The 26,277-nt window shown below is 40.5% G+C and overlaps 2 protein-coding genes across 14 annotated transcripts in view; one reads left to right on the top strand and one right to left on the bottom strand.

The window, feature by feature from the left end:
* LOC150004149 (uncharacterized) overlaps nt 1-12,768 on the bottom strand; it is an 80,842-nt gene extending 68,074 nt beyond the window's left edge. For 8 of the 11 annotated variants that reach the window (XR_016512368.1, XR_016512369.1, XM_090283500.1 and 5 more), the window contains exon 1: nt 12,370-12,768. Coding sequence is in view for 7 of the 11 variants with exons in the window: in XM_090283500.1 (XP_090139626.1) it covers nt 12,370-12,588 (219 nt within the window). In the remaining 4 variants the exon portion in view is untranslated. Of the gene's footprint in view, nt 1-12,150; nt 12,211-12,248; nt 12,330-12,369 lie in introns of those variants that run through there. The other 3 variants (XR_016512370.1, XR_016512371.1, XM_090283504.1) reach the window with 3 other exon arrangements.
* Nucleotides 12,332-26,277, top strand: part of GRHL2 (grainyhead like transcription factor 2) — a 140,321-nt gene continuing 126,375 nt past the window's right edge. For 2 of the 3 annotated variants that reach the window (XM_090283495.1, XM_090283494.1), the window contains exon 1: nt 12,332-12,707. In XM_090283495.1, the coding sequence (XP_090139621.1) occupies nt 12,688-12,707 (20 nt within the window). In that variant the 5' untranslated portion in view covers nt 12,332-12,687. Of the gene's footprint in view, nt 12,765-26,277 lie in introns of all 3 variants that reach the window. The other variant, XM_090283496.1, reaches the window with a different exon arrangement.

The following is a 26,277-nucleotide window of genomic DNA, read 5'->3' as shown; positions in this document are numbered from 1 at the left end:
CTGTTTTGCACTCTCCCTCTCTCTCTCTTCTCCCCTCTCTGTGTGTCACTCCTCCTAGGGGATGCCAACTGTCATTTCGTGAGGGTATTCAGACATTCCTATGGAGAGATTCACATGGCAAGTAACTGAGCCCTCCATCCAACAGTTTGTGGAACAACCACGTGACTGAACTTGGAAAGAGAACCTCTAGCCTTCAGGTGACTGTGAACTGGCTGATGGCTTGATCACCACCTCATGATAGATCTTGAGCCAGAACCACCCAGCCGAGCTGCTCCCAGATTCCTGACTCTCAGAAACTGTGTAAGATAATATACCGTTGTTTGATTTTTAAAATGCTTATATATTAAAAAATACAAACAGAACTAAAATTCTTACTTTTTATGAGCTGCTTCTATTGAAATGTCAAAGGCACTTTTAAAGCAGAGATTGCCTAATAACCAATGCTTTACATGTTCTAAAATCACAGGCATCTCTGACTTTGAGCACACCATTGCTACAGAAAATATGTAGCAGCAAAAAAAAAAAAAAAAAAAAAAAAAAAAAAAAGAAAGAAAATATGTAGCAGCAACTGACAGAATTAGAAAAAAGCAAGATTAAATCTAGAATTCCAGGATTATTTCTGTGCGTCCTTCCTTCTGGACAATTTATGATTCTGGTGGAAGTCTAAGAAGCCTAGTTCTCTCGAATCCTAAGAATAAAGCACAATCACCTTTCTTATTCCTCCTTCCTCTTTCTTTGTTTCTACATCAGTTTTAAGTTATTTAAGTTAAACTGCTTTAATTACTAGCCAGAAAACACATTGAGTATCTAAGAAACAAGAAAGCTCAGAGCAGCTTGCCCAGTGCACAGAGGTGATAAAGGGTAGTGTTAGGAGTTAAGGCTGAGAACAGTTAAATTGATATCTTCTCACTCTTGGCCCACAGAGCTGGGATTAGCAATACATTATTCTCCATGGGCTGGCCTCATCATCCCCAAGTCTTGTGTGTTTCTTCTCTCCATGTCTGTCTCCAGGGTCTGACCATGAACCTCCCCTGATAATTCCTTAAGTTCCTTTGTTTCCAGGGACCCACCAGGCATTGAGACACCTGTTTCCTCATCCAGTTTCTATTCTCTTTGCTTTCTTGGTTTGGGCTTCACCTGATATTTTGGGAAAGAATTTCCCTGTTGCAAACTTTGTCCTTAGGAACTTCATCCTCAGCTTTGTAACTCACTAGTTCCCAAGAACGAGTGGAATCATTTTATTTAAATACATATTTTCATTTGAGTCCCCCACAGCATGCACGCACGCACGCACGCACGCACGCGCATTCCCCAAGCTCTCACCTACCCATGGGCCAATGGAGGACAGAGACCCACATTCCTCATTCTGGTTCTTAAAGCATTGAATAAAGGCCTCCATATCCACCGCCACCTGTCTACTTCCTTCCCTGCAGTCTAATGGCTAAACAAATATGAAAATTGAGTTCTGGATTTTGATGCTTTTAAAGAAAATTTTGCTTATGAAAAAAATTAAACACAGCAGGTAGAGGAAATAGAACAATGAATCCTTACTACCCATTTGCCCAATTTCAGTAATAATGAAATATTTTGTCATAGTTGCTTTATCTATACCTTTTCCCCCTTTTGTTGAATTATTTTAAAGTAAATTTCAAATATCATACCATTGCACCTTTACCAATTTCCACATAGATTTCTTTAAAATATGGACATGTTTGTATATAACCATCATGCTATTATCACATCCAACATAATCAAGAATAGATTTTTGGCACCACTTAATACCCAGTCCATAATCAATTTTCCCCAATTGTCTCAGAAATGGCTCTTGACAGTTGTCTAATTCAAGACTTAAACTGGATTTACAGATTACATTTGGTTGTTTGTCTTTCAAACCTGTTTCAGTATAATTTATTCTCCCCCCTAGAGCACTTTTCTTTTTTATGTCACTGATTTCTTGCAGTAAAAATTCTGTTTCCTCGAGGCTTCCCAACACTCTAGATTTGTCTGTTTGGCTTCTTACAGAGCCATTCAATATGTTTCCCTATCTCCTTTATTTCCAGAGGCTTGATTAGATTTAGCTTTACTTCTTTTTAAGCAATAACACCTCACGGGTGATGCCATAGGCTTTGTCATGCCTCAGAAGGCCCACAGTGTCTGGCTGTTTTACTTTTAGTGATGCGAAGATTGATCAATGGGTTTAAGTGGTGACCGCCTGATAGCATTCTAAAGTTTCTCATTAGCTGTTCATCATATCAGTTTCATCCATTGATAATCCCCAGTGAGTTCTGAAGAGAAAACTCTGTTAAAGCAACAGAACTGGTCCACAATTTACCTGCAGTGATCCATTATGTTTCTTTGCCCTGAACCCCCCAAGATATGGCTTCCATTCATGGCTGTATCTCCAAGCCCTAGACAAGTGCTTTTCAAACCTTAATGTGCATGTAAACCTTGTTAATATTTAGATTTAATCCAGGAGGACTGAGATCCTGTATTTCTAATAAGCTCCCAGGTTATTCCATTATTACTGGTCTGTGGCTACACTATACATAGCAAGGCCCTAGTGCATCTCTAACACCTAACATCCCACAAGAACCAGATGGAGCTATAGGGTACTCAGAGATTTTTCAAGAAACTTTCTAATGACTTATGCCACCTGGCCCCAAGAATCAGGGATGACATGTGAATTGGGCTACACTATGGCCCTCTTCTTCTAACCTGGAAAACTACTACTTGGGGACCAGTCATAGCCTCAGAAGCCCTCCTTCATATGGCTTCTGCCTCCACTGCCAAGTCCATACAATCCCCTTCCTGATGGGCTGGACCACCACATCCTCCTCCCACCCTCATGCATATTTCTGCCTGAAACTCTGCAACTGGAGATGGAAAAAGTACAGTAGAAAATGTTTTAGGCTCTTGTTGTGTCCAAAATCTAGTATACTGATAAGGGCATGGACCAGTATGTGCCACAGAGACCTGCCTAGTATCTCCAGAGTACCCTGGAAAAGTTCAGGGCTTTCTGCCAGGACCACGAAGTACAGGGGAGGGAGGGGACTGTACCAAGACCAGCGTAGAAAACACAATCAAATTAACCCCATCAGTGAATGCCACAGCTAGTTGCCCTGGATATTTTGCTGTCTGAATCTCAATGTTCTCAACTGGCTTACTTACTCATATCTCTTGACTTGATGTCAAAGAGTCATAGCACAGTGTTAATACCTGCTTTTGGCCCACTTAAGCTTCAAGGTCCTTTCAAATACCTTTTCTGGAATTTTTGATCCATCTCCCAATTTTCATGCATGGTTTAAGGCTCTGCTTATACTTGCGATTGATGGGGTGGGGGTGGGGGGCATCTCAAGCCTTGGACAAGAACAGTTCACTCCAGTCTGTAGCCCTACAGACCCCACATCAGGCCACACCAATTCAGGTCTCCTTATGCCAAAGACCAGTGGGGATGAAGTTAGGCAGTTGGAGTTAGATTAAAGAACACCTGAATTGGTAGATTAGGTTACACTATGTGTACTGAGGAATTACTGAAGGTTTTCAAACAGGGAAGGAGCAGTTACATGATATTAGGTTATTTGCATATGTGTTTCCAGGTTGAGACATTTTCAGGAGTATCTTGAGGCATCAACAATGAGCATGCCTCATTAAAAAACTCATAGAGAACATTCTGCTCTGCTGTAGCCCCAGCCATGGTCTCCGGGTTCTCATTTTGACATTTTCCCTTAGGTAAGAGTCACCTGTTCTCAGTCTATTTATAGTTCATTTAGATCATCAAAGCAACAATAAATCCCCCAAATAGGGAGAGATGTTCTGATGATCAATGGCATTTTTATACAAGAATAAAAATAAAGAGGATGACGTCTCACCACCACCTTCATTCTCTCCATCAACCCAATATATGTGTTTTTCTCCTTCAAGATTTTGTCTAAAGTAGTTTTCTTCTGCAAAGCCATTCCTGACTAAATCTACCACATTTTGATACAGGAATAAGTTCTTCACAGTCAGGGCTAGAAGGTGGCATTGTATAGACTTTGAAATAAGAGAGATCAAGATTTGAATCTTAGCCTTAGCTGGCATGGCTCAGTGGATTGAGCACCAGCCTATGGACTGAAAAGTTGCTGGTTCAATTCCCAGTCAGGGTACATGCCTGGGTTGTGGGCAAGGTCCCCAGTTGGGGGCGCGGGAAAGGCAACCAATCAATGTTTCTCTCACAATTTGATGTTTCTCTCCCTTTCTTTCTCCCTCCCCTCTTTCTCTAAAAATAAATAAATAAAATATTTAAAAAAAAAGATTTGAATCTCAGATCTGCTATTTACATTATCCAAAATAAGGGTCAAATTTATCACCTGTATTATGAAGCATTCAATATTGTAGTATCACTGTTGTTGTTTTTTTTAACCAAACACCAGTCTCCCACTACTTTCTTGTTATAACAACCCTGAGTTGTTCAAATATTGAGTGTAGATTCCTAATCTCATGAAAGGTGGATCCAACTCCTGATTCATACTTGTCACGTGACCCAGTTCTGGCCAATGAGATAAAAGACAAAGTCTGATGAGGGCTTCTGAGAAAGATTTTTTGTCTCTGAGGCAAGTAACTGCATTGTCTACCTTCTTCAGCTTTTAAACTTGGTTGTGTAAGGACATGATACTTTTTGCTGCGAGAGGCAGACAAGTGCAAAGACAATAACCCAGAGCTCTGAGTTATGGAGCTGCCAATCTAATGCCAACAATTGCCTCCTTCTGTTCCAGTCCTCAGACTTCTTATAAGGCAGGAGAAATTAACCAGTCTTGGGGAAAGCCTCTTCCAACCAACTGCTCTTTGGCTTGCTGCTGAAAACATTCTTAACTGTTATAATTACCTGTCTTATAAAGCACTATTAAAACTTACATAAGGAACCCAACTGGACACCTGGAATATAAAGGTGCTCCACTAAGGCTTACAGAATTCACTTATTTACTCAATATTGTTGATGAAGTTGCTCAATTTGATGATATCTCTCTCAAAGATCCTCAAGTTGTAGAATGGAAAGAATGCTCATTATTATTTGCTATTTATTCATCAAATATTTACCAGATGCTAGGTATGGTGTTAAGCACTAGGGAGACAATAATAAGCCAATAATAGGCATCATCTCTGCTCTCATGGAGCTTAGAGACTAGTGGAAGGGGATGGTCAGTGATCAAACACCACACAAATAAATGTAAAATTAAGCTGTGATAAGTTTCAAGAAGAGGAGCATGATGCTATATAAATAAATAATGAAGAAATGTATCTTCCCAATATACCTATCCCTGACCTGGAGAGCTCAAGAGGCTTCCATGAGGATGAGATGATTGAGCAGGTTGTTCTGTGGGCAGGGTAGAAGTTAGAGAAGGAAAAGAAAAGAGCAAGAGCTTCAGAGAGACAGAAGAGTAAATGAAAATCCCTGTGCAAGAGGGAACATGATATGTTTGTAATTTGTACTTTTATTTTATTTTGATCAAAATTATATGTGTGTGTGAATAAACCATATATGTGTATAAACCTATATATATATGTATATATATATATAGTTTTAAAAGTTAAATAATTACACTGAGTAATAATATTGAAAATAATATTAACATTGTTGAAAAACAACACTATGTTTCATTCCTTCCCCCTTTCAATCTCACTCCAAAGAGGCAATGCTTTTTAAAAAATTATTATCATCACTGGAGCTTAAATAAAAAATTCTAGCTTTTACTTCCAAATTTCTAGAAAATATACTGATTGATTAACCCAGAACACATGTCCAAAATTTTTTTCCTTGCTTGTTTGTCTTGACCTCAGGATTTGGAAAAGCAAGATATCCACTTCTCCAGCCATCCGTGCAGATAGGGGTGCCTCTGCGACCCAGTTCTGGCTGGTGATGTGAAGCATGTAGAAGGCTTCTAATTTCTGGTGTTGCTTTGTTGATAAATGGCATAGCTGAGGGTAGCACTACCCTTTCCCATTCTTACTGCCTTAAACATAGATGGGATGGCTGAAGTTGGAGGGATCATCTTGTGTCCATAAGCAAAAGGCCAAGAGATGCCACTAATCAGCCTTGATGTTACCAGCAGCCCAAAGCATTCCTAGCTGATGTTTATGTTGCTAATTCTGGATTTACAACTACTATTGACTTTCTGTTGACAATTGAACTCTTTCACAACCTTTTACTTCCTCCCTGCCCACACCATCTCCCTCTTTCCACCTTCCCAACTAAGTTTTATCGCCAATTTTAGTAAATTACCATTCAATAATGCCATCATTATTATCATACGACTATTATTTACCATTGATCCAAGTATGAACTAAAATTAATATGCTTATATTGCCATTCTTGTACAATATTTCCTCTCTGGAGCTACTGAATGTTAAATATTCACTAAGATTTTTTCTGTACCTGTTGCTAATACTTTCTGCACTCTTAAATGATTTCTCAATACAATTTTTCAAAATATTAAATTTAATAGTTGGATTCTACTTTCACCACAACCCCCACCCAGAGACCTCTGTTGAAAGTTTAGTTGCTCTCTAAGCCTGCTTGCTATAAAGCCATCATTCTGACTTTCTTCGAATTTTCTCTTCTATTGACTCCCTTGCTTTCTGAGTCTTAAGGCCATCCCTTTTAGGGTCCTTTCTTGCTCTTCTGTCTTTTTTTTTTTAAATCCCCACCCAAGGACATCCCCCCACCCCCCATCACTATTAAAGAGAGAGGAAGGGAGAGAGAAACATCTAAATGAAAGAAAAAATTTGTGGGTTCATCAATTGGTTGCCTCTCATATGCACCCAAATCAGTGATCCAACCTGCAACCTTTCAGTTTTGGGGCAACACTCCAATGAACTGAGCCATATCGGCCAGGGCTGGTCTTCCATGTCTTAATGGAGCATATCATCCAATATCTTTCAGAGAAAGGTTGAATGAAGGCAATTTTTGAGACTTCGGATTTCTGAAATTGAATTTTATTCTACTTTTATACTTCATTGATACCCTGTCTAGGCATAGAAGTCAATATTTAAAGGCACTTTTTTTTTTTACATCTGCAAGCTTTCAGTGTTGTTGAGAAAGCTAATACATTCCGATTCTTGATCCTTTGTGTCTGAGCTGTTTCACTTTGTTCATTTGATTTCACTTTTACTCTCAGGAAAGGTCAGAACACAAACTTATTGATAATTGCTTCAATTTATGTCATTTAATAATGACCCACCTGTGCTGAGCAGTAGGTGGACCTATCAATTAGACTTATAACACTTCAGTTTTTAAAAATAATATTTTTCTATTCTCTAATGATTCACTTAACATTTTATTTTTTATTCTTTCTGAAACACCTAGTAGTCATATATTAGATATTCTTGACTGATCCTGCAGTTCCCTTATCTTTTCTCTTTTATTGCTTATTTTGCTGTTGTTTTTTGTTTTACTTTCTGGGAGATTTCCTTGAGTCTGCCTTCAAATATACCATGCAAGGCTCTATTTCAGCTTTTATATATATATATATATATATATATATATATATATATATATATATTTAAAGATTTTATTTACTTATTTTTTAGAGAGTGGGAAGGGAGGAAGAGAGGGAGAAACATCCACGTGTAAGAGAAACAATCAGTTGCCTCTCTCACACCCCCAACCCAGGACCTGGCCCACAACCCAGGCAGGTGCCCTACTGTGAATCAAACCAGCAACCTTTTGGCTCACAGACTGGCACTTAATCCACTGAGCCATACCAGCCAGGGTTTAGCTTTTATATTTTAATGTATACAAGCTCTTTTTTATTCTTCCATGATTGTTTTATTGCCTTTAAATAGTATGCTGTTCTTGTTTCATGGGTGCAATATCTACTCATATATTAATTATAGTCTTTATCCCATCTCTGCACTATCTGTTTTCCTCAAAATCACTCTTAGTTACACTTTTGTTCTGGTCTTTGTACTTCATTTTGTAGGTTTTCTCAAATTCAATGCACCACGTTTTTAAAGGACCACACTTTCCATCGAAGAGTTATCAATGGCCAGCCCAAACAGTAGGAACATATGCTATCCTGAAGGAAATATGCAAACTTTAGATAGCTGCTGGCTCAATTTTGCACTGCTAGTTCAAGAACCTTCATGAAAACTGTAAGTTTTCATGCAAATATGCATATCCATGCAACCACGAAAAACATAAGGGGCTTTAAACTGCAAGAGAATGGCCATTTAATACTCAGTTGGTTAAATTATAAATCTCTATTTGATTTCAAAAGCAGACATCCAAATACATTTCATTCTTCCATAAAATTTCTTCTTATGGGTAATAGCCGATGAAGCAACTTAGTGTTTATTTAGTGCAAAACAATCTAGGGGAGACCACTTATCATTGGCTCCACAGTAAATTCAATGACAGACCTATTATAATGGCCCTGTGTATGGTAACATGTAGTGGGCGAACAGGCAGTGGGCAGACCTGATTGACTAGATTTGTAACCCTTTAAAACCTGGTATTTCTGCCCAGATGCTACAGAAGTGTCACCTTTCTCCCTAAGTCTCACTATAAGAGACTTGCCATTATGACAATTTAGCATCAAATACTGTCTTTTTTACTTTAGGAAAATGGGATTAACCATCACAATAGATGCTAAAGACCACTACTAAGATAAAAATAGAATTAAAAGATATTACTTTTTCTTCCCTGGGAATTTAACTAAAACTTTAATTTCATAAATGAAATAATTTAGTCTGAAAACAGTACTCTGTTATCACTAGTTTTTTATATGAAAATTTACGTTGTTGTGGCCACCTAAATGACCATCAAACTAAACTGTGCCAAAACCCCAGTTTGTGATGAGTACTGTGGCAGATACGAGGCTTATTATTTTTATGTTGTTGTGCTAACTGTTCCAATTAAGGACAATGCCTCAACCATTACATAAAAATATCATTAGTTTGTTAATAGAATAATCAAGACAGGTAAAATCCACTCTTACTTCATGGTTATTGAAAGTTGTTAGAAAACTGTGCATCCAGCATAATTTAGGATGATGGCCTTTAATAGCTAAGGATGTGCTACTTCCTCCTGTCAGGTGTGTTTCAAACTCTAATCTGTATCAGAATCACCCGGAGGGCTTGTTAGACATACAGACTGCTGCCCACCTCCTTGAGTTTCTGCTTCAGTAGGTCTGGGGTGAGTTGATGAACATGCATTTCTAACAAGTTCCCAGGTGATCTGATGTAGATGGTCCATCCAGAGATGACACTTTAGGAACCACTGCTCTACTTAAGTATTTACAGATAAAGATGTCTGGAGAGAGAGAAGTACTCTCTCATGGTGGGTGTGGCAGGAACCTTCACATTAGTTTACAATTCTTCTGCCAAAGAACCAAAACACTTGGGTAACTAAGGTAATTTCGTGATTGACAATTTAAAATGGTCCATGAGGACCTTCTCCTTAACTAACCTAACCAATCAGTATAGCAGTAGGTAGCCAGTCAGGGGGTACTAAGCTATCTAATAAAAGTTGGGACAATTTTATAAAAGCTTCTAGATAATTTTGGAAATGGCTTCATATTGAAGATGATAGATTAACTCACACTTATTTATCTTCATTGTCTCCTGCAAAGGACAGCAAAGAAAGATAGAAGAATAAATCCACAGAGAGAAAGAGATGACAAGAGAGGTCATCCGCAAAACATATATTTCAATACAATTCTGAAAGATGAGGCAGATGGAAGAGTGGAAACTGATTTAACAGAATGGGGGAAGCTATGTAGAGGTCAGTATAGAAACAGCTCAATAACCCTATAAATCCTGAGTCACCTGGGTGTCAGAGATGCCATAGATCATCAGAGGAAGATACTGATAAGAATACCCAGGATCCCAAAAGTGAAGAAGAGATGAGAGGCAGGGGGCTGAGTGAATGTGGGCATTTAGTTGTTAGATCCTCAGGCCCTCTGTCCCCTCGCAGCCAGGTGATTACAACTCCCTCAGGAGAAACAGGAGAGAGACTTGTACACCATGTAGAAATAAGGGCAGGAGTAATGTGCCTACAAGAAAGAAAATGATGTGAAAGACTGCATACTAAGCAGTGACTCGCCCAGACCTCTTTCTTTCATCTGTTTTCAGAATATTGGCAGCCAGGTGAATGTCCCTTCAGGCAAGAGAATGAAGGTATCGTATCGGCAGCCATCCGTCTCGAGAGACGATGGTGTAGCTTCTTAAGAGTCTATCTGCACCGCTGAGAATGGTTGTGCAGTCCGACTCGGGAGTGACACGGTATCTGTCTCCTCCCGTGTTGAATCGACATCTTGCGATGACGCTGGAGTGTCCTCTCCAGTGAAGCTGAAGCTACAGAGCCTGGGCAGGGTGATATGGAGGGTCTGCTGTTGCCCATGCAGCAGACCCACAAACTTCCTTGTTTCCGCCTGGTATTTTTTCTTAAACACTGAAGAGCCCAAAAGAAAAGACCTCTCGTTTCTGATGTTTGGGGACTCCTCCTATGGCAGGACTAGCTTTCACCTGATCACCATACATCAAACCCACCAGTGAGCAAGCACACTCCCTATATGCAGAGTCTCTGGTGGGACTTAATTCTTCTTTTGGTTTGTTTATTGATCATTTTTGAGAGAGAGAGAGAGACAGACAGACATCGACCTGCTGTTTCACTTATTCAAGAATTCACCGATTGACTCTTGTATGTGCTCTGACCAGGGATAGAACTTGCAACCTTGGTGTATTGGGATTATGCTCTAACCAATTGAGCTACCCGGCCAGGGCTGACTTTCTTCTTAAGTTTGAGTGAAGAGTCAAAGTTTAGACGCTTTTCCTAAGATGAAAACTTCTCTACCCCTAAACTGTGAAGAGCTGTTTTGGAAGAATGGCAGAAGGGGAAACTGGGTGGGGTGTGAAAGAGCTTAATCCTTATCTGAGACAACAGGTAGTCAAAGCAAGATATCTAAACGGATAAATCAAGGGATAGCAGTATAAATTATTTAGATATCAGGAAGTAAATGACAAAAGAGACAGTTAAAAGTGGAATGTGGTTCCCTCTAAAAAGGAGATTAAGAAGGTAGCGAAGATGTGAATAATGTATAATTTTAAAATATCACATATCTTTAAAAACGTGTGTATTGATACTGTCTTTAAGAAGTAAGAATAAAATTTTGAAATTCATTTGCTTAGAGTGAAACCCTGTTTCATAATTAATTTTTAGGAACTATCTGATCCATAAAGATTAAAATAGAAGTTGTATGAACTCTGGCAATGTAACATGAAATAAATATGGTAAGTTTTCCATGTCCTCCTTCAGTTCCACAATTCATATGTATGGGCTATATCCCTATCAAAACTCCCACAACTACTCTTTGGGACCAGGGATTATAAATTAATTATACCTTTACTAATTCGCGTTGTTTCCAACCAGGTGACAGAACCACAAAAAAAGTCAATTTCTTCCTGAATTGTTTCCGTAGCAACCAAATTAAGCTGGAAAGATAAAGCACCTTTGTGGTAGCTGCTTTATTGAATTACAATGTAAATGTTGATGTCTGCCTGGAAACGTCAAAAGACAACAAGAACGGACTGAGGGGTTGTTTGCAGCTCTGGAATCCCAGGCTGCAGGGTTGAGATGGAAGAAGTGCTCCTGGGCCGTTTTATTATCTATTCAGCCAAATCTCCTCACCACGCCAAAACCATGCCACTACCCTTATGCCAGGTCATGAAAGGATGCTCACCTCTTTGAAGATCTGTAATCTACTTGGTATTTTTTATACATCAGGGCACGAAAAGTGTTTGTTGTGGGTAAGAATGTTAAAAATGGAATTGCGCAACAAACCCGGCAATCGTGTTTTCCCTTCCTCTGAGCACAAAGTAAACTTCAGCCCCGTACTCTTCTGACACTGTCAAACAGTCCTCTTAAGGTGGGTATTAAAAGCCTTGTGTTTGTGCTGCGCATTTGATTCCGGTTGGCTTGGGATACCTGAGTTCAGCTCTCCTTAGTCCTTCCGTTCGACCCACAATCCCTAGTGGCTGCAGGTGTTGATTTTTTTTTTTTTTTCTGGTTCCTTGTCTCCTCCAAGCCCCCCAAGCCGCCCTCCGCTCCCGCCACACCCCCGGCCGGCCAAAGGGAAGAAGGAAAACAGCGTGAGGTCTACTAGAAGCACTGACCCTCAGCTCCCACGGGCTGCCGCAGCGCAGCCAGCATGCCGCCGCTCCACTCAGGTAAACTTCGGAGTGAGTTACCTGCACTTGGAGAAGGGCCTTACCTGAGCGCGCCTCTGCCAATGGCAGCTCACCTGAGGGAGCCCCACAGCCAATCACGGCGCAGCTCGTCCCTCGGGCTTGTACCCTTTAGTGAAAGAATTCAGCTCCTTGCGAGAAAGTTACCTGTGGCCGACCAAGTCCGCCACTTTCTGCTCTGTGACTGCCCATTGCCACGATCCGGGAGGACTCCGCGCCGCCCGGCCGCCTCCGAGCTCGGGCCCCATGTGAGGGGCCCCTCCTTATCCCACCTTTCCGGCTAGGTGAGGGCGCGAGCGGGCGAGCGAGCGAGAGTGGTGAGGGGGGACGGAAAAGCAGAATTACCTGTAGCTCTTGTTCTGCCATCTCGGGCGCTCTCACACCTTCACCTGCACAGACTTGAAAGTCCAGTTTCACCAGAGGCTGAGGCTCCAGGAAAAGGGGAGCGAGTTCATTGGATCAAACATGTCACAAGAGTCGGACAAGTAAGTGGATCACACGCGCCGGCTGCTGCTACTACCACTTTGGGCTGATGGCAACTGGTTTGTTATGTTTTTGCTTTATTTTTTTAAGTTGCTATTGTTGCTATTTTTTCTTTTTCTTTTTGGTGTATCCGGACTTTTTTCCAGATTATGTTTCTACCTGGTTAAGGGGAGAAACCCCACAATATCGTGAATGTTTAATACTCCCTTTGGGCCTTGGTAGTAAAAGTAGGTTTTCCTCTTTCCTCCCTCCCTGACGAAGGATCTCAACTCCCGTCTCCCAGGACGGGTACCTGGATATTGACAGAGGTTTGGGTACATGAGGGCGGGAGGCCTGCGATTCCCCTCTCTTTTAGTCGCTCCCACCACTTCAGGCTTCTAGGGCCATTTGGAAATTCAGCCGAGTTCCTTCGATTTGCCCAAAGGGCCTGCTGGAAAAGTGGCTCTTGGCGGCTTTTGTGTGAGCGCAACAAAGAGCCTTTATACTGAAGCAGAAACGGCCATCTTCCCGCACTTGGGCAGGAGGGTGTGCGTGTGCGCGCCCCCGACGGGAGGCGAGGCGCGGGGGCGACCTGGGGTCCCGGGAGCAGTCCGGCGCCGCCCATCGACCCCCTGCCCACTCCCATGCCTACCCGCCTCCGCCCCCTCGCCCCGCATTGTTTGGCAACTTTGTGCGGACCGGGCCTTTGAAGAAAGAGGGGAACTGATTAGAGGCACCGAGTTGGCGCCCTGGCGGGTCGCCTGCACCTCGTCGATACTCCCCACACCTGGACGCTTTCTGAGCGCCCCTCCGCGCCCGCGGCCCAGCCGCGACCCGGCTGGCCCTGGCGCTGCACGCTGGAGGCCGCCACCTCGGGCGGGGCTAGCGGGACTGCATCGGTTGCGCCGGGTCTTCTCAGGACCTCTCAGATGGAAAGGCTGGGGCCCGGGCGGCGAGGTCGACTTCCCAGGGCTTGAAGGGCGAACCGGGAAGCGCGTCCTTCCCGTCCGGGACGGGAGCTCTAGACTCGCTGGCGATCGGCTGCCTGAGCGGCCTGAGCCGCGGATTGCCCGGTCTAGTCGCGTCCAGACGGCCTCCCTGCAGGCCTGGTCCCTGCCTTCGGGACGGCTTTGTGCTGGCAGGGGGAGGTGGGGCCGAGGGCGGGAGCTGGAGGGAGCCGGAGGTGGGTCCCGCGGCCTTTCTTGGGATTCGATGGCGACACTCCCTTCCCCCTCCTCTGAGGCGCGTCCTGAGCTGGGAGCTGGCTGTATATTAGTCGAAGTGCGCAGTAGCCACATTTTTGCTTTCCCTGGTAACTTTATCCTGGTGCTGTGGCTACCCCAAAGAGACCTTACTAAAAGTGTCTCCTTTAGGGCAAGGGCAGGGCGCCCAGAGGCCACGGGCCTCCGGGGCTTCTCCTTGGAGAAGTGGCCCGGCACCATTCCCAAATTGAGGGACGCAGAGGGCAGAGGGAATGCACTGCGGACCTGTCCTGGGGTTGAGGAGAGAGATCGTCCTCAAAGTAAAGCCACTGGCAGAGCAGGCATATCTAACAACACACGCTGTCATACTTTTAAAAATCTACCCGATAGTTGTACCACTTTACCTACCAACGAAAAGTTAGCTGCGTACTGCACCTGAGGGGAGGAACCAAGGTTACAAACACAGGAAGGGGGTAGGAGTAGGGGTTGGAATAGGAAGGTGTACGATGATATGAATACTCCCACGCTCACCCCAAATTCTCTCTGTGGCTTTTAAGAAATCACTACTCGATTTTGAAAACTTCGGTAGCCAAAAGCCTAGATGACAGCAGGGTTTTTTGGTTTGTTTTGATCTTCATGTCAAAAATGGTTGCTAATCTAGGGAATATAGGATACGACTTACTGTAATTCCTTAATTAAATCACACAATTAACATTTGGTTGCACTGTTTAGCTTTGTGATAAAATACTACTTGAACGAATTAAGAATGGAAATGGGTGGCTTTTTATTTTCACCTGTTATACTTAGCACCAAGAAGGACAAGTTATTTAGTATTGAAATTAAGTTCTAAACATCAGCAACTTGGTTTCATTACAGTACATTACCTAATTTTTATGAGTAATAACTATTTAGGATTACATATACATACATGTAATGAAAGTAGCTTTTATCTATTCATGGTTCCCAAGAGTTAATTTTGTATCCCGGGAAAAGCAACAGGGGCAAATGCTGCAAAGAAAAGCACCTGTGGACCCCGCTGTCTCATTCTGCTTGGACTATTGAGAAATGCTGGAAATTAATAACTGAGTTTTGGATCATTTTTGCAAATGCTAGATTTGTTTTCTTAATATTCTAATGGAGGATTGTCAGGCATGGGTCCAGGTTTAATGTACCTGAAGTTTTGTGTATGTTAGGTGGGGTGGAGGTGTGGGCTCTTAAGAGAAAGAATACTGAAGCAGTTGCTGGGACTTCCTGCCACAGTGAGGGAGGAGTCCTGAAGCGTGAGCTTTGCCAGCTTCCCGGTAAATCCACCTAGAAGGCCTGTCTGCTTTTTCTGAAAGTAACCTAAAGGAATACACACAGGATATTTTTCCATAAACTTACCAAGTGTAGGTAATCTTTTGGATAGCATACGAAGATAATTTCAGTCAGCAAGTCTAGGCTGAAGTAGTAAGCATCATCTTTTTTACCGTTGTGGGCTTTTCAGACTGAAATGTCCTGCTTTTTATGTTCTGCAATGTCGGTACTAAAGCTAATTAGAGCAAAATATTTTTACGACAGTTTGTACATATTTTAAATTTCTCTCTTCCCCCTTTCTTAAATATTATGACGATTTATGACTTTTGCCAATAAGCAAGTGTATTCTAGCAAGGCAATGATAGATTTAGAGACTTATTTTACTGCCATATACATTATAATATATATTCAGATAGTATATATAGTTTTATTTGATACAGGTATTTTTCATTACAGAAGTGTGTTTTCTGATTACCTACTATATGCAACATATTCAGATAGGCACTAGGAGAGAATAAAAAGATGTATTAGATGGGCCATGTCCACAAGAAGCTTATACTCTAGTGGAAGGTGAGACATGAACAGACATAATTTTTAAAAAAAATAAAATATTTAAAAATTACAGTCAATACAATATTATATTAGTTTAAGGTATGCAACTCAGTGATTACATATTTATATAACTTACAAAATGATCACCCCAGTACGTCTAGTATCCATCCGACACCATACATAGTTATTGCAATACTATTGCCTATATTACCTATGCTGTATTTTCTATCCCATTACTATTTTATAACTGGCAACTTGTGCATTTTAACCCCATGCCCCTTTTACCCACCCCAAAACCCCCTCCCCCCTGGCAACCATTAGTTTCTTCTTTATATCTGAGTCTGTTTTGTCTATGTATTTTGATTTTTAGATTCTACATATAAGTGAAAGGTATAATATTTGTCTTTCTCTAACTTATTTCACTTAGCATAATACCCTGTAGGTCCATCCATGTTGTTGCAAATGCAAGATTTCATTCATTTTTATGGCTAATATTTCGTTATGTAATGGACTGTATCTCCTTTATCCATTCATCTATTAATGGGCACTTAGGTTGCTTCTGTATCTTGACTATTGTAAATAATGCTGCAATAAACAAAAAGGTGCATATGTCTTTTCAAATTAGTGTTTTGGATTTCTTTGGATAAATGACCAAATGTGGAATATCTGGGTCATATTGTAGTTCTATTTTTATTTTTTTGAGGAGCCTTCATATTCTTTTCCATAGTGGCTTGCACCAATTTACAATCTTAGCAACAGTGCACAAGAATTCTCTTTTCTCCACATCTTCACAAGCACTTGTTATTTGTTGATTTATTGATGATAGGCATTCTGACAGGTGCAAGGTAATATCTCATAGTGGTTTTAATTTTCATTTCCCTGATGATTAGTGATGTTGAAATGAGCAGACATACTTTTAATTAAAGCAATACCTAGTAAGTTACTAAAAGAAAATACAATAGTGATTTTATCAGGCCATAGTATATCAATCCCCTTTCTCCCTATCCACCCCACTCTTGCTTAGGACAATTACTTTTAGTCATTTTGTGTACTTTATCTTAATAAATCTGGCCATTATTCTAGAAAGAAAACAGGAAATGTCCAAAGTTACTGGTATCTCATGTGGATAACCTTTTAAGTAATGGAATGAAACATTTTAATTAAACCTTTACTCTTTAGTTTTATAAAGGCATATATTTGTTTCCATTTGGCTATATAAAATATCTTTTAAGGTCACAAATATTAGGTATTAATCATATCTTTCTTAAGCCATTAAAAATATGCAGTCATTTGTTTGACAAATATGTCTTGAGTGGCACTATATATCAGGCATTGATCCTGAAGTTGAGATTCACTAGTGAATAGAACAAAGTCCCTACCCTCATGCTGCTTACATTCTGGTTGTAGCAAACAAACAATAAATCAATCAAGAAGTAAATACATAATAAATTAGATGGTGATAAGTGCTATGAAGGAAAGCAAAGCAGGTTAGAGGGATTGAGAATAACGGGGAGCTATTTTATAGAAAGTGGTCAGGGACGGCCTCTCTGATGAGGTGACCTTTGAGCAGAGACTGGAAGGAAGGGAGGATAAAGCAGTGAAGATACCTGGGATAAGAGTGTTTCTTATAGGCAGATGGAAGAGCAAGTGCAAAGGCCCTGAGCTGGGAGAGAGCTTAGCATGTGCTAGGATCAGAAAGGAGCCCAGCGTTGGTGAAGCAGAGGGGTAGAGAAATAATGGTCTCATTAAGTAAACTAATATAATCAATTTTCTACTTACTAGTATACTAAAAAACAGACAAAGTTATAAATGGTCCTGGCAGTCAAGAGGTGAGTAAATAAAGAATCAGCTAATAACATCTGTCTTATCTTTTCCTGGAGTATCACCATGTTTAGTGTTCTCTTCCCTACAATAGATTAAATTCTGCATGCTCCTTAATTTAGAGGTGAGTGAGTGAATGCATTCTAGAAGACCTTTGGGAACAAGAACTGAAAAACAGATGGTATTTGCTCTGACAATCTTGCTTCCCTAAAACTTTTAATTTATCCTATCACTCTCTTCGGGAACTGTCTCAGTCCTTTAACACTAGCCTCCAGCAAAAGAAGGCTTGCCTTTCCTGCCTTTCTCTTGACCTCATCCAATTTCTGCAAACTTGTATATTAAAAAACACAGGCTTGTTTACTGTTTGAAAGTGAGACATTGCAAACAGTGTGCTTTGGTTAGTTTTGCATTTTCAGTGAAGTACAATCAACTAATAGTTAACCTATCTGAAAAATAATAAAATGCTAGAGAACAACAGGAAGATCTGCATTCATTTGAAAAAGTGGAAGATAATTTAGGTATGTACTTAATAGTAGAACTCTTTATATGAATCATTTAAATGACTGCTTCCCAAATTCATCTGATTACAAAAGCATCACCCAAGGCACTTGGTGAAACTACAGATACTGAGGCCCCACCCCAGAACTGTGGAATCCAATTCTCCAGAAAGGAGCCAGGGCATCTGCATTTAAAGAATATCCTGGTACCTTTTATGATTGGGTTGGTCAGCCAAATAATGCTTTCAGTGAGTACTAACATTACTTATGTAACACGTTCAATATTTTTTTAAAATTTTTTTATTATAATTTACTTATTTGTTTGTTTATATACTTATTTTTGAAGAGAGGGGAAAGGAGAAAGAGAGGGAGAGAAACATCACTGTGTGGTTGCCTCTCACTTGCGCCCCCAACTGGGGACCTGACGTGCTACCTAGTCATGTGCCCTGACTGGGAATCGAACCAGCGACACTTGGCTCGCAGGCCGATGCTCAATCCACTGAGCCACAGCAGCCAGGGCCTAACACATTCAATTTATATGCAACTTCTCAGGTGTATATCAGTATGTAAGTGAAATGGAACCTGTGACTTTATTGCATGTTTATTACGATGCTTCTGGATGAGTGGCTTCTGATACAATAACTTGGTTTAAGAATTCTTAGGCCCTCTCTCCACATCATTTGCTTTCCTTGCTTGCTGAACTGCCCCTTCTGGAAGAATGGGGTCATTTTGACAGGTCAGTATTTCCAGAGCCACGAAAGACTTGCTTTGCAGTGATGTCACCCATGTGGGCCTCTGCCAGGCACGTAGTTCAGGGTCAAGCTCAGATTCTAGGCTGGATCCCACTCATCAGGGAGCTGGGCTGGAGTTAAAAGGCCAGTGTTGTCTTTCTATGGTTTCACATGAGAACCCGAAACTAGTGTTCATTTTTCTGGGGACAGTCATTTCATTGAATTTAGATTCTACTTTGTAGCACAAAGTCAAAGATAACAAGGTCCGATCTGATGTTGGTCCCAGGTGAAATGATTTAATGAGATGATGGTTGCAGTTTCATTTCTAGGGCTAATGGTAGCTTTAAGTAGTACCGTGATAAGATGGTACTAGGCCTTCTGTTGGCCTGTAATTAGGTCCTCTTTTAAACTGACTGTGGAGATCAAACCACTCAGCTGGGCCCTGTGCCATCTGATTTAAGGAGGATTAAAAGTAAGTACTGGGGCAACCGATGAAGAGCCATTTCTACTAGGGCTCTGCAAAGTCAAGGAGAATTTAAACAAGTAGCTAGGTTAAATCAAACAAACATACATAGAAACATTGAAACAACAACAATACCCAGTAACCCCAGGAAGTATTTGTTTGAAATCTATAAATAATTTAAGCAAAATTATTATTTTGATGTCAGGTTATTAAATCATTTTTTAAAGTCTTAGATAATTTAAGCAAACGCTTCAGTTCCTCTTTGTGACTCTCTTAGAACTAGGTATACATCTGGTTAAAAAAATGAGCAATTTGGTTAAATAGTATTTTCAATCTCTCTCACTTCCTCTCTAGTGTGGATCAACATTTGCTCCTCCTTCCTCCCCCTCCCCACCTCTCCTTCCTTCTCTTAATTTGTCTCCGGAGGCCGCTTTCCTGATTTTTTCCCTCCTATATTATACTTAGTGGGGATTGGCACATACACAGTTTCTATACATAGAAATCAAGGTGAATCAGATTTTAGGTATTATTTTTAGTCCATGAACTTCGTTGCATTTTCTTAGCGTTTACAGTATCAGCAACCCATCCTTATTACCTGAGTCAAGAATGAAGATGATGGCAGCAGATGATGTCTCTTCAACTAATTCAAGTCAACTAAGTGTAACTTCGAAAATGTTTAGGTTCTTTTTAATATAAGGAAAGCCCCATCCTAAGTTAATTATAGTCTCACTCATGATACTTGGCACTCAGTTTGGGGTGTGAATATGCTCTTCCTCTTCAAAAGATATTCCAGGATTCCTGCTCAATTATTAAAAACTAGGTCTAAGCTGAAGTAGAGTAGCTATTGGCTTGGCAAACTTGTCCAGAAAAAAAATTCCTTAGCGAGCAGCAACAGGTTGAATAGGAATTTTTGTTTTGGCTCAGGAGGACTAGTGGCTTGCTTCGTAGTAATAGCATGTACCTGGGAGTCCCTCAGACAGCTTCACAGGTCTTCAAATTTAGGCACCCAAAATTCAGATTCACCCTACCTTCCACCTTCCCTGCCTATTTCCATTCTTTAGAGGCAGTAATTCTCTTGTGCTGCAAGAAATTTTAATACCTGCAGTACCTGACTATTTAGTCAAGAACACTGACCTCTTTTCCCTTCGATTGCCAAATAAAAAAACTCACAACAGCCAACACAACAACAGGTATCTGGTGTGAATGATCAAAGTTATACTAATTTTCTTTCAGATCAGCAAAAAATATAACATCTTTCGGTGTGCTGCAGAATTTTAGTAATTAGTTTATGTGTGCCATGAGATGAAAAAGGTTGAAAATTTCTGCTTTAGAGTTGTCCCAGCTCCTTGGTTCAGACAGATAGATCGATTGATTGATATATCCATCCATTCCTCCATCCATTACCAGGAAATTACATTTTACTATGTAAGTCTTTTAAAGGTTAATGGTAAAAAGGACTGAACTATAATGGGATAAATGGGATAGAAGCAAAAAAGTATCTTTGGGGATCTATCTCCACCATCCCCCTCCATTTTATTGGTAAGAGGGCTAAGAAGTGTTTTAGTCTGACATGTTTTGGTGACTAACAGGATTAAAGTAATATTATTACTAAAAACAGTACATTGTGATTTGTCATATACAGTACCAACCATGTACACATTTTTAGAGTGCTATGGAAAATACTAGAAAAGCTAGTACATTTCACAAGATTTCAGTGTACATTTTGACCGTAAGTCAGGTTACAGAGATTGAGCGTTTAAGGGAGTTTCCAGGGGAAAGCCATCACTTATTTTACTCTGTGATGAACTTTCTGGGGAGCACTTTTAAAGTGAGCTGATGTCACTTTCACTTATAAGAAAATGTTTCTGTTACAAGTATGAATGCAGACACCCTCCAGAGCAGAAAAAAAGAGCAGGATTCTCTTGTTGCCTCTTTTTATTTTGGTGCTTGCCTTTCATCTGAACATTGAAGGTGCAAGTACAGCTAACCCCCCAAGACCAGAATCTTTTGGTTTTTTAAGGTCCCTGAATTTAGACTGGCATTTCAGAAAAGGGGAGGTTGAAGGGAAGGGAGAACGGAGAGGAAGAGAGGGAGCAGGAAGAAACTGCTTTAGCTGATGCTGAGTTGCCAGCAATTCCACAGGAGAGTCACTGTTTTTGTGCTGGGTTCTAGGATGGGGTGACATGTGGCATTTGTCCTCCTGAGGAATTGCTTCTAAGTTGAAACCTGGAACCCAGGATGTGAGACCCAAACCTTAGAGATCACATAGAGCATGTGAGTAACCAAGCGGAGGATTTGGAGCTAAAAGTTTGCCTTGAGAAAAGTGTTTTACGTTATTCTGTGTTGCATGTTGAGGTTATAAGAATGAGTTGAAAATCTGAAGTTTTGATTTACTTGAAAAAATATGCTGTCTTCTTTTTGGTACGGAGACTGAAAAAAGGGGAGGCATTGCCTATTTCCTCCTTAAAATACAGGGTGGGGCAAAAGTAAGTTTATGGTTGTTCATATGGAAAGTAATACAATAATTAATAAATAACAATACAAAAATAAATTCTGTGTTTTGCATATTCTCAGCCATAAACCTACTTTTCCCCACCTTGTATGAACATGAGTATAGGAAATACCTGTTTCAGATTTTGATCACATTATTGTTAGTGTGGGCTTTCCTTCCCACAGTCACCCCAAATCACTGTTCTTAGTTCTCAGTTCAGTGAGTCCCATAAAATAACTGCATTCTGTACTTCTCAGATCTAACTTTTCAAAGAAGCAAGAAACAAAGGTAGCTGTTGCCTCTTTTCCATATTGCCAATAACATAATTAACGCAAAATCAGAGGATTCTTTCTCTGATTGGCTTATTTTGCTTAGCATACTGCTCTCCAGGTCCATTCCACTCGTATGTGGGATTTAATGAACAAACTGAAATAACAAGCAAAATACAGACAGACTCACAGAGAGCAGGCTGCCAGCTGTGGGGCGTTGGGAGGCTGAATGGGAATGGGGCATGGAGGGATTGAGCAAAAAGAAAAAAAGAGAAAAAAACTCATGGACATGGAAAACAGCATGGTGATGGCTGGGGGGAGAGGGGCATGCTGGGGCGGGGAAGGAATGTGGAGGAGCGTATGGGGGGGAGGTAAATGGTGATAGATGGGAACTTGACTTGGGGTGGTGAACACACAGTACAGTGCACAGATGATGTGTTGTGGAACTGTGCACCTGAAAGCCATATAATTTTGTTAACCAGTGTCAACCCAATGCATTCAATAAAAAGGAAATAAACAGAACAACGGCATATTCTTCTTTAATTATTTCTCCTCTGCAAAATGAAGTCTAACTAAATGATCTTTGAGGAGAATCACCTGCTCCAACATTCTGTGGGTCTTATGTTCTCCCTCCAGAGGGATTGGGGTGGGGGACGTGGGGGCTCACAGAGAGCCATGGATGTTAGCAAGATCCCCTTGCCTCCACTCCCATTTACCAAAATAAAAGATGGTCTGACTAAGATGACAATAAAACAGACTTCTGGAAGGTGGGGAGCTTTCAGAGGGCCACATGGAATTCAGAAGGGCAGCTAGGTGGTGAAATCAAGGGTTTACCTGGAGGATCCCTGCACGGCCTCACTGGGCTGGTAGATAAAGTGGACAAGAAGCTCAGAGAAAAAGGCCTGGCAGGTACTCTGAGAACCGTCTGTCTGGAGAGAACCCAGGAAGTGGTCTGTTGTGGGCAGGGCAGGCTCTTGGAGGGAGAGTGAGGCAACATCAGGACGGAAGGAACATTGAATACAGTTTAGTAAGTCAAACACCTTAGGCAAATGGGACAACTTCTTGGCTTCCCCTGCCACCTTCACCCTTCCTCCCGTTCCTTTCCCCTCTTCCTCCTTGTCCCCCTCCTCCTCCTCTTCTCAGCCTACTTTTTCCTTTTTCTTCTTCCTCTTCTCCTCTTAATAAAATGTGATTTAGGGGTACCCACTGTCAGACAATGGTGCCAAGCTAGTAGTTTAGTAAGTGTTCAGAAAAGGTGTTAAAGAATACAAGATTAAGAATAGCATCTGCAAGTTCACTTCAGTTATAAGGTAATGTATTATTTCACATCAGAGCACAAAGGAACTATTTAGGAATACAATCTTTTCTGGTATCCTGTTGTGTTATAGGATTTAAAAGCCTCAGAATTCAATTTTTCTCTGCAGTATGGGGAGGGCTGGGGCAGGGAACAGACTGTAGCCCCTGGAAGGGTTTCATGCTCATGCTGAAGGACTTTTGATAGATTATAAGATTCTTAAAGTACATTATTGCTTCCTTTGCAATCCATGATTTGTTTAGCTATTTGGAGTCTTGGTGTCTACTTTGAAAAATATGTATATTTTACATATTTTTAAAAATATTAGAAAGGACAAATGCCTCAATAGAAATATGGTTAAATAATACAAGTAGAAAGTTCACAGAGGCTATACAAGTATGTTGATAAACATACAAAATAATATTTAGCTTTATTGATAATCCAAGAAATGCAGATTATAGAGCAGGGAAGTTCCAAGTTTCCCTGTCAAATTGGCCAAGATTAACAAAACTGGATTTGGAGAAAATACATTTCTAGGAATATTATAAATTATTACAAACTTTGTGGAAAGCAGTCCAGCAGAACTGGTTGAAATGGGCCAACTTGTTGACACCTGAATTTTAGCTTTAAGAATTTATCTTAAGGAAATAATCAAGGTTGTTAATTGTAGTATTATTTTTAAAAGTGCAAAATCAGTAAAAACAGGTGCTTAACTTATAAAGCATTATGGAAAGGTTTATGATGTATTCGAATATTTATAAACATAAAAAATAAAGAATAAAAATAATAAAACCACAATACGTTAAAAAGTAGTTTGCTTTCTGTAGAGAAATTATAGGTAGGTGCCTTTGTCTCTTATTTCTGTCTCTGTATTTTTCTAGTTTGCTGAAGTGAACTTATACTGCCTTTGAAATTAAGGATAAACATTTAAATATTATTTTTTAAAGTAGTTATTCTGCCCTGGACACGTTTAAAAATAATACACACATACACTAAATAAAATGGAAAAGCCTGCCTGCAGGTTGCTGCAGGTGCAATTTCTCTGATTCCCACAGTGGTCCCTGCCTCCCTCCTGGTCCAGGCACGTGCCCTGCACTTCCCTCCTGGGTGCCTTCTGCACTACGCCTCACTCACCGGCAGGTTAGTTGGGTTTGTATCTCAACAACCTTGTCTTTTGGGATTTTCCTAATTATCCAGTCCAACTAATTTTCAATACAGCACAAAATAGGGGTCCTTTTCATAACTTGAAGGCAGGGAATGACTAAGGAGAGAAACTCCGGTTCTTCTACTCAGTAGGCTGCCTAGTTTCGCGTGGAGAAAATCCTCTGTAGGCGAGGCTGCCTGCCCTCACCATCTCAGCCACCTCCTGAATGTTCTTGGGAGAGACTCGGTGGTGGGTCCAAGTAGCAGTTCATCTTTTGAAGGCATAGGGAGGGCCTGGAATATGACTTCCTGTAAAAACAAGAAGTAGTTATAGGCAAAATTAAGTTTTTATTATTTTTTAACAACAATTTATTTTTTTCATAACGTAGACTTGCTTTTTCCCCGGAGGGCCAAGTGTGTGACTCATCTACCTGCTTCTACAAGCTGGTACACAGATCACGCCAGACTGGAGCTGGAGTCTGTTAGTTAAGCGGGATGAGATTGCATCATTGGATTTCCTGCAGGCAGTCTTTAATGGAGGCTTTGTCGCAAATGTGAAATTATTTGCTTATCAAAACATCCCAGGAGCATCCACAACAGAGAACAAAAAGTACGCGATGTGACTCAGGGAGAAAATGGCCCCACAGGATCCTGAGGTTGCCAAATTATGTCAGGAAAAAAAAATTAAAAAGGGAGGTTTAAAAAAAAAATGGAAATGAACTTTATAAATGGGAACAAAACCAAAGCAATGTTTGGCTGTGGGAGTCAACCCAGTTTGTGAAACAGGAGCTCATAGGGATACCTTTTAGTTGTGGGCTCAAAAGTGACATCTGCAATTGCCTCCTTCTCTCCCAGGCTCATCTGGCACCCACCCCCCATTCTTTAATTCTCATGGTGCAGGAATTCACTGGATTGCAAATCCAGTATCTTAATATTTTCAAAAATTGTTATCTTCTTTGGATATTCAAAGTATAAATAAAGGCACACATCCTTATATGGCTGGTGGAGGGAGATGAGGAGAGGCTAAGTTTTGTCTTTTTATCCTATATGTACCTTCAATTTTAGTAAGCAATGCAAAAGGTGTGGTTTGTATTCTATTCAGCTACACAAAATCACACATTTGCTTTTTGAATTGGCCCTCAAATTTTTGGACACAATTCATTGATCTCTTCTAGTATTCTGAAGTTGCAGTGAACTGGGGTAGCCGAGATAGCATTTCTCTTCTCTTTCCTCGTTTAAAAGACCCACATGCTTTTGTCTTCCTGATCCTTCCTAAACAATGAAATACCTATGTGGTCGAAACCTGGGAAACATTTAATTACAAGTTGCTAAGTTTTCTCCTGCAGCAAAACCACGCTTGGCCAGGTGGACCTAATTGACTATGCTATTCAGAGCATTTAGGACTAACCAGATTTTGTTGTACCAAATATTCCTGGAATATGGAAGAAATTGCAAACGTTTTTACTATTCTGAGATTTTTATTGTATTGTGTGTTTGATGGGCTATTTTATAAATCACTGTTTTGAAGCATTTCGAATCCTCACTGCCTCCAATGCTATAAAGTGCAGGTTGACTTTTATTTCAACTCTCTTGACATACTGTTTTACATTTGCATGTTTTGTTTCGTTTTTAAACACTATTTCTCAGGGAGGCTTTTTTCTGATTGTGAAGATAATATACGTTCATGAGGAAAAATAAAAACTAGAGAAAATATATAGAAGAAATATCACTCATAATTCTAGGATCCTAACATTTATATATTTTCTTACAGTTTCTAATATGTGCATACTTGTCATTGGGGTTATAAAAGAATATACAAATTATTATTCCTCAA

The sequence above is a fragment of the Furipterus horrens genome, unplaced genomic scaffold (assembly GCF_987537825.1).
Source record: "Furipterus horrens unplaced genomic scaffold, mFurHor1.1.pri manual_scaffold_7, whole genome shotgun sequence".
Lineage (NCBI taxonomy): Eukaryota > Metazoa > Chordata > Mammalia > Chiroptera > Furipteridae > Furipterus > Furipterus horrens.
The sequence above is the reverse complement of the archived record's forward strand: the minus strand, read 5'-3'. Positions and strand labels throughout refer to the sequence as shown.